We start from the raw sequence: 13,626 nt of genomic DNA, 5'->3' as shown, positions 1-13,626 counted from the left end.
GCCGAAAAAAAATGAATGAATGAATGAACGAATATTCCATGTGGCAGGGGTTTACTCCGGGTGCTTCTGTTTCGCCCACAGTCCAAACACATGCACTATAAGTGAATTGAATAAACTAAATTGCCCATGGTGCATGTGTGTGTGTGAATGAGTGTGTATGGGTGTTTCCCAGTATTAGGTTGCAGCTAGAAGGGCATTTGCTGTGTAAAACCTATGCTGGATGAGTTGGCGGTTCATTCCACTGTGGCGACCCCTGATGAACAAAGGGAGTAAGCTGAAGGAAAATGAATGAATGAATAATTAATCTATTATTATTAATCTATTATCTATTAATCAAATCTGTCTTGTAAACATCACAATATAGATTTGCAAGTTAGACTGCACAAACACAACTACCAAAACATTTCAGTTGTCAATTACAACACCCCCCCCCCCCCCCACACACACACACACACACACACAAACACACACACACACACACACACACACACAATTATGAAAATCTGTTGTCTTCACATTAATATGTTTTGAAGGGCGAAAAGTTGTGGGACGGTCGGTGGTCTTTACACACACCTTAGCGATCCATCACTTAAAGTGGTCTGACAAGCGGCGGCATATCAAATTAATGAACTCCTATCCGTGTGTCAGGACCTTGGCTGAAAGTTGGGCTTAATTTGACATGCCATGCCCCGATGCCCGGATCCTCCCCGGTGGGACGCAGAGCTGGCGCTTACAAGAGCTTCTGGCACCCTCTTAAAGAGAAAGCACCATCATTAGCTCTCATCACATCTCTTTAAAAACGCCTTCCCACCCACAGGACGACATGCGGACCCCTGTGAAGGCCGTCATCCTGCACATCACACCAGTTGTAATTGCGGGGCTTTTTGTTGAGGTAAGATTCCTTCGACACTGTGTGTGTGTGTGTGTGTGTGTGTGTGTGTGACTGACTGCAGTAACAGAGAGCAGCAATTACCCATGATGCATCCCTGTGTTTAAAGGACTCACTTCAAAAAACTAGCAGCGCTGAATGAGAGGCAAATTTTGGAAAATAACAAAAAGAAAACCACAGAAGCCCGTTTGTGCTGTTTTGCTCAGGGAAAAAGACGGAATTGTAAGATATTAAACTCAGAACTTCAATATATAAACTAAAAAATAATTCATTAACTTTGTGGCAAATTATTGTAAAATGATGAGATGTAAACTCTGAATTGTGAGATATAAACATGGAATTATGATATATGAATTGAGAAATTTTAACTCAGAATTGTGAGCAGAAAAAAGTGTGAGATAAAAACTCATAATTGTGAGATATAAACACAAAAAAAGTGTGAGATATAAACTCAGAATTGTGAGATATAAACTCAGGAAAAAGTATGAGATTTAACTCAGAATTTTGAGATATAAACTCAGGAAAAAGTATGAGATATAAACTCATAATTTTGAGATATAAACTCAGGAAAAAGTATGAGATATAAACTCATAATTGTGAGATATAAACACAGAAAAAGTGGGAGATAGAAACTCATAATTGTGATATTTCAACTCACAACATAAAATCTAAATTTTAAGATATAAGCTCAGAATTGTTTAATGTAAACTCAGAATTGTGAGATAAAGTCAAATTTTCAAATATGAACTCTGATTTATGAGATTGAAATGCACAATTGATATAAACTCAGGAAAAAGTATGAGATAGAAACTCAGAATTGTGAGATAATAAACAGAATTGTGAGATATAAACTCAGAAAAAGTATGAGATATAAACTCAGAATTGTGAGACAATAAACAGAATTTTGAGATATAAACTCAGAAAAAGTATAAAATATAACCTCAGAATTTTGAGATATAAACACAGAAGGAGTATGAGATATAAACTCAGAATTGTAAGATATAAACTCAGAAAAGGTATGAGATATAAACTCATAATTGTGAGATATAAACTCAGAAAAAGTAAGAGATAGAAACTCAGAATTGTGAGATATAAACTCAGAAAAAGTATGAGACAAACTCAGAATTGTGAGATATAAACACAGAAAGAGTATGAGATATAAACTCAGAATTGTGAGATATAAACTCAGAAAAAGTATGAGATAGAAACTCAGAATTATGAGATATAAACTCAGAAAAAGTATGAGATAGAAACTCAGAATTATGAGATATAAACTCGGAAAAAGTATGAGATAGAAACTCAGAATTGTGAGATATAAAAACAGAAAGAGTATGAGATAGAAACTCAGAATTGTGAGATATAAACTCAGAAAAAAAGTATGAGATAGAAGCTCAGAATTGTGAGATATAAACTCAGAAAATGTAAGAGATAGAAACTCAGAATTGTGAGATATAAACTCAGAAAAAGTAAGAGATAGAAACTCAGAATTGTGAGACAATAAACAGAATTGTGAGATATAAACTCAGAAAAAGTATGAGATAGAAACTCAGAATTGTGAGACAATAAACAAAATTATGAGATCTAAACAGGAAAAAGTATGAGATATAAGTTCATAACTGTGAGATATAAGCTTGGAATTGCAAGATATAAAACTGGATTTGTGAGACTGAAACAAATGTCAGATTAAAACTCAAAATTGCATTGTTAGAAATTATACTAGATATTATGAGAAATAAACTTATGATTGTGTGATATAAAACCGCAACTGTAAGATTTAAACTCAGAACTGTTCGATGTAAACTCAGAAAAAAACTATGAGATAATAAACTCAGAATTGTGACATTTAAACTCACAATTGTTAGACATAATATCTTAATTTTGAGACATACACTCAGAATTGTGAGATAAAGTCAAATGTACAAATATAAACTGATTTATGAGATTGAAATGCAGAATTTCAAGATAAAGACTTAGAATTATGAGATAACAACTCGGAAATTTGTAAATGTGAGATTGGAACTAAAAATTGTGGCATATAAACTTGGAAATGATGATATATAAGCTTGGAGTTGCTATATATAAAACAGGAATTGTGAGACGCAAACATAATTGTCAGATAAAAACTTAAAATTGCAAGTTAAAAACTAGAAATAATGAGAAATAAACTTATGATTGTGAGATATAAAACAACATCTGTACGATTTAAACTTAAACAAAAAAAAAAGAAATCACACAGACAAGAAACTGTGAGATATATAAATTCAGAAATGTGAGATGTAATTTTATTATTGTGAAATATAATCCCAGAATTGTGAAATCTGATTTTATAAATTTGGAATTGTGAGATGAAGTCAAACCTGCAAAATATAAACTTGAAGTTATAAAACTTAAACTCTTTAAAGATCTGCAATTTTATTTCCTTTCCTTTCTGTTTTGTTTTGCTTTTTTGCACATGGGGAAAGTCAGAACTGTGAGATGTGAACTATGATAAATAAAATAGAAAACCTGGAATTGTTGGCTATAATTTAGAATATAGCCTCAATGTTTATTTTTTTGTTTATGTTGTGTAAATCCAGAGTACAGAGTACACAGACAAACGTTCTCATTACCATCAGCATGTCACTGGTGACAGAGTTGGCCAGGTCTGAGACGGATGAGTTGGCGTCTGTCCGCCGATGACTCTCGTCTGGGGTCTGGCCTTTAGGACTGCTGCCGGGTTTGTTAGATCTGAAGAACAACCACAAGAAAAAAAACTGTCACTTGTTATAGCATGGAACATTAAAATACCATTCAAATACTGCCGTCATATTCATTTCATGTGTATATATTTAAAGTCATACATTGCTTGAGTTGCCTGTAATTAAAGGAATAGTTGACGCAAAAACTGAAAATCCAGTCATCATTTACTATTCTGTCACTTGCTCTAAACCTGTTTGACTTTCTTTATTCTGTTACACTAAAGACGATATTTTAAAGAAAACTGAAAATCTCTAACCATTGACTTCAGTAGTAATGGTAGTTGATGGTTACAGGTTTTCCGCTTTCTTTAAAACATGTTATTTTGCGTCCAACAGAATAAAAACACTCATAAAGATTTGGAACAAGTAGAGGAATATATATATACAGTTAAAGTCAGAATTATTAGCCCCCCTGAATTATTAGCCCTTGTTTATTTTTCCCCTATTTCTGTTTAACGGAGAGCAGATTTTTTTCAACACATTTCTAAACATAATAGTTTTAATTACTCATTTCTAATAACTTATTTATTTTCTCTTTGCCATGATGACAGTAAATAATATTTGACTAGATATCTTTCAAGACACTTCTATACAGCTTAAAGTGACATTTAAAGGCTTAACTAGGTTAATTAGGTTAACTATGCAGGTTAGGGTAATTAGGCAAGTTATTGTATAATGATGGTTTGTTCTGCAGACAGTCGAAAAATATATAGCTTAAAGGGGCTAATAATTTTGACCTTAAAATAGTTCATAAAAAATTTAAAACTGCTTTTATTCTAGCTGAAATAAAACAAATAAGACTTTCTCCAGAAGAAAAAATATTATCAGACATACTGTGAAAATTTCCTTGCTCTGTTAAACATCATTTGGGAAATATTTAAAAAGAAAAAAAAAATTCAAAGGGGGGCTATATATATATATATATACATTCATACATACATATATATACATACATATATACATACATACATATATATATATATATATATATATATATATATATATATATATATATATATATATATATATATATATATATAGACACATACTTTTTTGTCTTTTTTTTTTACTAATATTTGTCATTATACATCCAAAGTTTTATATATATAGCGCAAAAATCTTAACATTGGAGTAAGTCAACATTCAAAGTTCTACTTGATTTTTTTTATTTACATTGGAGTTTACAGTAAATAAAAGTAATTGGAATTCTTTTCTTTTCACTTCACAATTTAGAGACAGAAGAAGAAAAAAAATCTTGTTATGCATGGTCAAATTATTTCCCAGTCCTGAGTTGCAGCTGGGAAGGCATCCGCTGCGTAAAACATTTGCCAGAGGAGTTGGTGGTTCATTCCACTGTGACGAACCCTGATAAATCAGGGATTAAGCCAAACAAAAATGAATGAATGAATGATCAAATCCTCCAGTAAAGTCTAAAGAATGCAGATCTCAACATACTGCAATGTTGGGTGTATGAAAGTCCTCCTAAACTGGAGATGTATGGCTTTTTTATTTGACATGAGGAACTGGTCTGTAAAATATGTTTTGTAATTAAAATCTACAGACACAAATTGATAAGTTAACATTGATATTTATCTAACTATGGAAGTTACAGGTTTTCAGCTTTCTTCAAAATATCTTGAAGGAAATTTGTAAAGACTTAAAAACAAATAAAGAGTGAGCAAATAACAACATAATTTTCATTTTTGGGTGAACTAGCCCCTTTAAGTGACAAAAATGTATATATTTCAGTATTTCAGTACTTTTCTTTAGACTGAAAACCCCCCAAACACTTTACAAAAAGTTAAAAAGCCCAAAATCTCAGAACTGACATAATTTACTTGGTTTCTTGGAAAAAAATGCCATTGACTTGTTCCTACAACAGATGTCTGTTCATCTGCAACATTCTTCAGAATATCTTCTTTTGTGTTCAACAAAAACCAAGGGGTTGAACAAGTAAAAGATTAGCATATTATGACAATATTTTCATTTTTGGGTGAACTATCCCTTTATTAACCTGTGCTTTTGCTGACAAATATCCCACTTTAATGCATGTACAGAAATAAAAAGCTAATAGCAGTTGATTATTGAGAAAAGCACTCAGTTAGGATGCTGCCTGTTTATGCAGTTGACTAGGTATTCGAGCCTTAGTGATACTGCACAGTCTGACCTTTGTCCTCACTGAGGAGCTAAGAAAAAAGCACCATAGTTGTAATACAAGGAAATTACAGTTCTGTGGAGATTTGGGATAAATAATAAATGCTACAATGTTCTGGCTGAGATGAAGTGCACGAGAAAAGGACACAACAGAAATGGTGCTGTGAGGCAAGGCAAGCATTACGGGCAGTATTTACTCAGCTCACAACGGCGAGGAGATAAAAAGATGGGAAAATCACTGAGATAAAACAATGGGGTTGCTTTTTTCTATTAAAGAGTGTTCGAATCAAAAGAAAGCCAACGCACAAACAAGTTTATCATCTAAAGGAAGAATTCTGGAGAGGAAACAGATGCAGATGGATGGAGTCTGAAAAACAGAGAGATATCAGATGCCAGGGCCGGAAAGTTGAATGAATCTGAAATGAGATGAGTCTGGCTTGCATCATTTCCTGTTCTCGTTCTATTCCCAGATTATAGACAAAAATAAAAGTCATAAACAAAATAAAAGAAACAATATAACGCAACAGAATGCATTTTTAGGAAAGCCTCTAAAACATATGTGTTGAGAGCCTCTTAATACACATGTCCTGAGTGTGCTCAGAGACAACACATGTTGAGTTATAAAATCTGTTATAAAAATTCATTCAGTCATTTGCCTTCGACTTAGTCCCTTTATTCCTAAGGAGTCGCCACAGTGGAATGAACCGCCAACTTATCCAGCAAATGTTTAAACAGCGGATGCCCTTCCAGCTGCAATCCAATACTAGGAAACATCCACACACACCCACATTCACTACGGCCAATTTAGTTTATTCAATTCACCTATAGCACATGTGTTTGGACTGTAAGGGAAACCGGAGCACCTCGAGGTAACCCATGCCAACACGGTGAGAACATGCAAACTCCACACAGACATGCCAACTGGCCCAGCCTGGGCTCGAACCAGCGACCTTCTTGCTGCGAGGTGACAGTGCTAACCACTGAGCCACCATGTCTCCTGTGTTCTAAAAAAGTAGACTCACAGATGTGTTGTTTTTGTATGTATCTAACACAACTGCGTGTTACTAAACAATTGCTTAATTTGAAATGTATATTGACATGTAAAACATTTGTGTATGTTTATTATGAAATCTCACAGGAAACCACTAAAGACTGCTCACACATCCGCTCACATATTGTTTATGTGTTTTTTCCTTTGACATGGGATTAATGCATTCAATTGTTTTACAGCAGACTATAAACCATTTATCATATATTATAAAACAAGTAAAAACACATTATAAAGCATTCATCAGGTATAACTCATACCTGTTAAACACAGTCAAATAAAATGTCAAATATGTATGAAACGGTTCCCAACATATAAATTACCAAACGTATTCTTAAGTGTTGGAGACACAAAGACTGATTAAAACTCCTTCGGGACAGGAAACTAATGGGATGTAATCTTGAATGGAACGATTCCAGCTCGATTTTCAATTCCACTTACTTGGTAGTGATTTTGAAGGAACTTACCAAGCTCTTAATGCCTTAATTAATGATTTTTGGGGCTTTTGAGGAAGTAATTGTCCTTAATTGTATACTAAACAAAAACAAGAGTCGATTGCCTCTGCAAACATGATTAAATCACTAGTTGGCTGCCTATGTTTTAAGGCATTAGTTTCATACATGTGTTCTTGACTTTTCTAAAGCTCTAAAAAGAAGTAGCTTGCATGAATATGCTGCCTTTGTTTCAAAGACATTGCCTTAGGAGTTGATCACACCGAATGCATTGTTTATACTGAGAGGCTGCTTTTAAGAGCGGTCTTCTACTGGCATCAAATATTTTGCACTGTTTAACCGGCTGCTGCACCTCATGTTTTTGACGGCGTGCTCTGTGCACCTGCAGTTGTGATCTTTGTGCAGAAAAGGACCAAAATTGTTGATACAGTGGTTGCCTAGCAACATAAAATGTGCAGTACTCGGTTCTTTACTAAAGTCCACAAAAAGGTTGAATCGCGCTGAACTCAGCCGACCAATCACAACAGACTGGGTCATCGGACAAAATCAGCGCAAAATAGTGTCACACAAGGGAAGGGTTTGGGAACAAATGAATCACTGAACAAATCATATTGGGGTCGCTGGGATAATTAGGATAAAATAAATGCACATTATAAATGTTTTTTGACCTTGCATGTATATCAGCCTGTTGCTGGAGACCCCCAAAACTAAAATATGACTTTTAATAATGCAAAATAGGGGCTCTTTAAAGGCACAGTACACTCAAAAAAATTAAGTTTGCTGTTTGGTTAATCTGAAATAACACAACTTTATTCACAAACCTTTTTTCATGTCCTATCAAGAGGATGAATACATTTTTCTGTTTAAAATACATCAAATAAACATCAAACTTAGATTTCTTGGCTAAAACAAGGCTAAATTTGGCCTGTCAGTGAAAAATCTAATAGACGTCTAACAATAATCTAAAAATAGACTAGAATTGTCTAGAAATAGACACACTTCACGCATGTACAGTGAAGCTTAAATGACACCCTTTCACCCAATGGTTGGGTTTGCCCATATTTTACCCAACATTGTGTTACAACAACCCAGCATTTTTTATAGTCATTAATTCCTGTCCATTTCATGGTATGTCTATTGGATGAATACATGAATACAATACATGAATACAATGTATTGTACATGAATACGTTTTCCTGTTTAAATACGTCTATTTATTCATTCGGCTTAGAAATCAAGGGTTGTCACAGTGGAATGAACTGCCAACTACTCCAACATGTGTTTTACGCAGCGAATGCCCTTCCAACTACAACCCAGTACTGGGAAACATCCATACACACTCATTCACAAATACACACATGCACGCACACACACACGTACGCACGCACGCACGCATGCACACACACACATACACACACATACACACACATTCACTCACACACACACACACACACACACACACACACACACACACACGCACACACACACACACACACACACACACACACACACGCGCATCCAATTCACCCATAGCACAGGTGGGGGAAACCGGAGCACACGGAGGAAACCCACGCCAACACAGAGAGGACTTGCAAACTCAGAAATACCAACTGGTCCAGCCGTGGCTCGAACCAGTGACTTTCTTTCTGTGAGGCGACAGTGCTAACCACTGAGTCCCCATGCCGCCCTAAAATACTTCAAATAAACATTCAAACTTGGATTTCTTGGTTAAAAGAAGGCTAAAACTGGTATGAAAAATCTTATAGACGTCTAATAATAGTCTAAAAATAGACTAACCATCAACACACTTCACATATGTACAATGAAATTTAAACGACACCTTTTAACCCAATAGTTGGGTTTGGCCATATTTTACCCAACATCGTGTTGCAACAACCTAGCCTTTTTAATAATTAATTTATTAAACAGCCTTTATTAAACATTAAAGACATCTAAATTAGACATCTAAGTTTGGACATCTATTAGATATTTTTAAACACACACACATATAATATATGGTTATAATATTGAATTTTGAAATTAAAAACTGCATTTATTCTAGCTGAAATAAAACAAATAAGACCTCCAGAAGAAAAAAATATTATAGAAAACACTGTGAAAATACTGTGAAATCATAATTTGGGAAATATTTAAAAAAGAAAAGAAAAATTCACAGGAGGGCTAATCATTTTGACTTCAACAACAATTATTTTTGTTAAAGCTGCTCTCGAAAAACGAGCAGCTCCCTAATCTAACCCTAACCTTAAAACCCAGAATGAGCGCTGAGCAAATGTGTGCTAACAGAAGTGTGACAGTGGAGCTGCAGTGGTCCAGCACTAATAGAGGTTGTAGCAGCGTCTGCCAGAGGGGGGAGACCGACAGACGCCTGTGACTTTTCATCCCCAGGGAAAGAAAGAAAGAGTGAAGAAACAAGTGCTGTTGGCACAGCAACGACTGCGGAGACGACAGGAGCAGCAGAAGTGAAAGATGAGGAAAAACGACTGGAGACTGACAGACAGACTCATGAAGACTAGTCATATAGACATAACATCTGAAGAGAAATGATCCACACACACACAGACACACACACAACCGCATCTTTTAGTGATACTTCTCATCTGTGATATTTTTTATAATGTTTTATACAATTTTTACAGACTGTACACATTCTGTCCTCCAACCCCAACTCAGTCTAAAGACATGTGGTACAGGTGAATTGGGTATGCTAAAATTGATCATAGTGTATGTGTGTGAATGACTGTGTATGGATGTTTCCCAGTGATGGATTGCAGCTGGAAAGGCTTCCGCTGTGTAAAAAATATGCTGGATAAGTTGGCGGTTCATTCCAATGTGGCGACCCCAGATTACTAAAGAGACTAAGCCGATAAACAGACTTGTTTTCCTCTAATGGAAGTCAGTGGTTACAGATTTCCAGCATTCTTCAAAACATCTTGTTTTGTGTTCAACAGAAAAAAGAAGCTCATATATATGTAGAACCACTCGAAAATCATAGTATTTTCTTGAAACCGCTTATGATGTTCCCTTCCCTCTTTCCAAGACATGCACATCCCAAGCACACAGGGAATATGTTTCCTCCCACCATATCAATTATGCAATATCCAAGGTTTCCTGTGGATTTTTTTTTTTTTTACATAAGCATAAGTGAGCATCCCGGGGGCTTTTCTGGAAGAGATGTGGGCTTTGTCAGCATCCATACTTAAGGTTTTATGTGTCCTCCATTGGTGTAAGATCAGGAGGTCATTACAGCCTTCACTGCATTAATGCCTCCCGCAGGGCTGAACGAAGATTGTGTAAGCATCAGATTTAAAGTTGTTATAACCTTCGCAAGCGTGTTTAAAGAGCGTCTATTGTGATCCCAAGGTCAGAAGTGGATTAAAACGCAAAACAAAATGATTGCATTTGCATTCATTTAACTGGCAGGCGCCGCTTTCTTAGTAAAGTGACCTAAAGGAGAGTGAATATATTATGCCACTGTTACATCAGGTGTATAAATACAGTCTGGATCTGGATTGACGTGTGGCTCTCTGGGTGACAGGAGACGACCGGCTGGGTGATTATTTATAACCCGGTTGAACAATTCAAGAGGAAAATAAGATTTATAACTGACTAGCTTGACTTTAAGACACTTTATGGCACTATTATTTCATTATTACTATTAACAAAATGATTGGTCCTGTCAAATTTGAATGATTTATTTTTTTATCTATCCATTGCTCTGTAGAGAAGAGAAGATTTTAAAACATTTTTTAAAATATAAAAGTTTTAAACAGGTGGCACCGTAGCTCAGTGGTTAGCACTGTCACCTAACAGCAAGAAGGTCGCTGGTTCGAGTCCTGGCTGGGTCAGTTGGCATAGTGTATATGTGTGAATGAGTGTGTATGGATGTTTTCCAGTACTGGAAGAGCAAAACATATGCTGGATAAGTTAGCGGTTCATTCCGCTGTGGCGACCCCAGATGAATAAAGGGACCAAGCTGAAGGATGAATGAATGAATGAATGTTTAGGGTGACTTTTGTATTGAAACTGAAGAAGCAATGCTACAAAGTGAAGTTTCATAAACTAATTTTGAGAGGAGCACGTGATATGATTGAGCACGTCTGGCCACTCATCTGTAATCAGTAATAATCCAATCAGAGTGATCCTAGTTTACTATAAATGGATCATTTTCTTCCTACTGTTCTATCTTCGTTTGGAAAAATCCCCCCTTCCACCCCATCTCCTCCTTTTCCTCCCTTTTCTAAAGGGGGAGCTCTCGAGACCTACCTGATCTCGGATCTCCTGATATGCTTATCGACTGGGCGGGAGCCCTGGGCTCAAATATCTCCGAGCTCAGGGTTCTCTCCCGGGACAGCATGTCAAACCTGCTTTATACGCCAAGCATATCTAAGTGGGAACTCTTGAAATTACATTCTGTGTTTAAATACATGTGAATGACAATAAAGTAAGACACGACAACACAACATCCACACATGGCTGGAATTAACTCGGTTTGAGCTTTTAGTGTTTGATATATAAGGGGGCTTTTAGATAACATTAATATGTTAGATCAGTGGGCTGTTTCATAAAAGTGGTTTAGAAAAGCGAGGATTAAAGTAAAAAAACCTGACTTCAATGAGTCGAACTAAACGTCTATGCTTAAATTGGTTCCATAACAGCAAATTGAAGATCATTTGATCAAACTAATCTGAGTTCAGTTTAAATAATCCAGATTACTGCTCGTGCACATTACTGTCGTGAAACCCTGAAGGTCTAGCAAAGATGCATCGATTATGTTGTGTACAACGAGAATGGAAAGAGCTCTGAAATGAGACACAGCTGTTCACAGCGAGTAAGCGGCGTTTGTTATTAGAGTTCAAACATGTAATAATTTAAATATAATAATCAAAAAGTACAGTACGGTTGCAACAAAGCAAGAGAAGGCTGACAAGAAATTGCAGATTTTAAAATATAGACCATTATTTAGGCCTACTAACGTTAAATTAAATATGTCACAATACATTGAAATTGTTCTTGCGCATGCGCGTGAGAGAGAAAGAGAGAATGTGCGCTTACTGCCCACTGTTGCTTGCAAGAAAACATTTTAATGCATTTCAGGCTTCCAGTAACATTCAAAATGTGCTTAACGTCAGCACATTAAGTTTAAAATGATGCGTACAAAGAGCCGTGCACACACAAGCGGCAGGAATTTTAATTTGCTCCTGAATCCTCTGCAAATTGCTGCTTTCCCTTTGACACTTGGGTTTCCTGCGACCATTGAGAAAATATCTTTGTATTAAAGTGAGCCTACTGCTCGGCCCGGATCATCTCCCGATTATTCCACTCAGGGTTTACAGCTTTAAAGACATTCTTTACGGAATGTAGCCTACTTCTTTATATCAGTCAGTGCTTTCTTTCTTAATATCATTTTCTTTATTATTTTTTGTCATTCATTCATATATATATATATATATATATATATATATATATATATATATATATATATATATATATATATATATATATATATATATATATATATATATATATATACAGATCTCTCTTTTAAATCATTACATTTCTTCAGGGTGCTTTACAATATGTTTGTGCATATACATTAGATTATTCAGAACCAAAGCAAAATTTGAAACTAATCTAACACAAACAAACTAAAGATTGCAGTCATTAAATGAATACATCTAAATTAATATGTTGGGGGGGGAAAAACAGAAGAAAAAAATCTACATAGAAACATAAATAAATTAAAAATATAGTTGAAATGTTGAAGTTTGTGTTTTATTGTTTGCAATAACTTATTTAAATTTAAATGTATTATCGTATGATATGTATAACAGATGTTTGGTGTATAGATATTTACTATTAAGTGACTATAAAGTTTTAATCATTATTAAGAGGTTAAGTGAATTAAAATGGCATGAAATTACAGTAGGTGAATGTTAACATTACTTTGATTAAGCTTGAACTTAAGACTTAGCCTAAAGGTTAACCTGCCCCAGACCAGGCTAGTTTCCCAGCATAAGTTGCCAGAGTAACTGAGTTTGAACTATCTTAAATTTGATTAATAAACCTGCCTGACTTTCCAAAACAAGCCTGGCTTTTTCTCTAAGCTTGGTTTATGGAACAGGCCCCAGATGTTAGATCAGGCTCTTCTGAATTGTTATGCAGATGTTTGCAAACAACAACAATGACAACGACAACAACAAAAACTTAAAGACAAGTTTCTTTAAAGCAGGTGCAATGACTTGGATATTCTGGTAAACATCACAGATAATTACAAATAATGCATCGTGCAATCAATGCACAGAATGTAAGTTCATTCATTTTCCT

The 13,626-nt window shown here is 35.2% G+C and overlaps 1 protein-coding gene across 1 annotated transcript in view; it reads right to left on the bottom strand.

The window, feature by feature from the left end:
- Nucleotides 1-13,626, bottom strand: part of syt7b (synaptotagmin VIIb) — a 99,070-nt gene that overhangs the window by 22,379 nt on the left and 63,065 nt on the right. The window contains exon 3 of the mRNA XM_056461035.1: nucleotides 3,499-3,616. Within this exon, the coding sequence (XP_056317010.1) occupies nucleotides 3,499-3,616 (118 nt within the window). The remainder of the gene's footprint in view (nucleotides 1-3,498; nucleotides 3,617-13,626) is intronic.

The sequence above is a fragment of the Danio aesculapii genome, chromosome 7 (assembly GCF_903798145.1).
Source record: "Danio aesculapii chromosome 7, fDanAes4.1, whole genome shotgun sequence".
NCBI classification, from domain to species: domain Eukaryota; kingdom Metazoa; phylum Chordata; class Actinopteri; order Cypriniformes; family Danionidae; genus Danio; species Danio aesculapii.
Note: the sequence above shows the minus strand (reverse complement) of the source record. Positions and strands in the feature narration are given on the sequence as shown.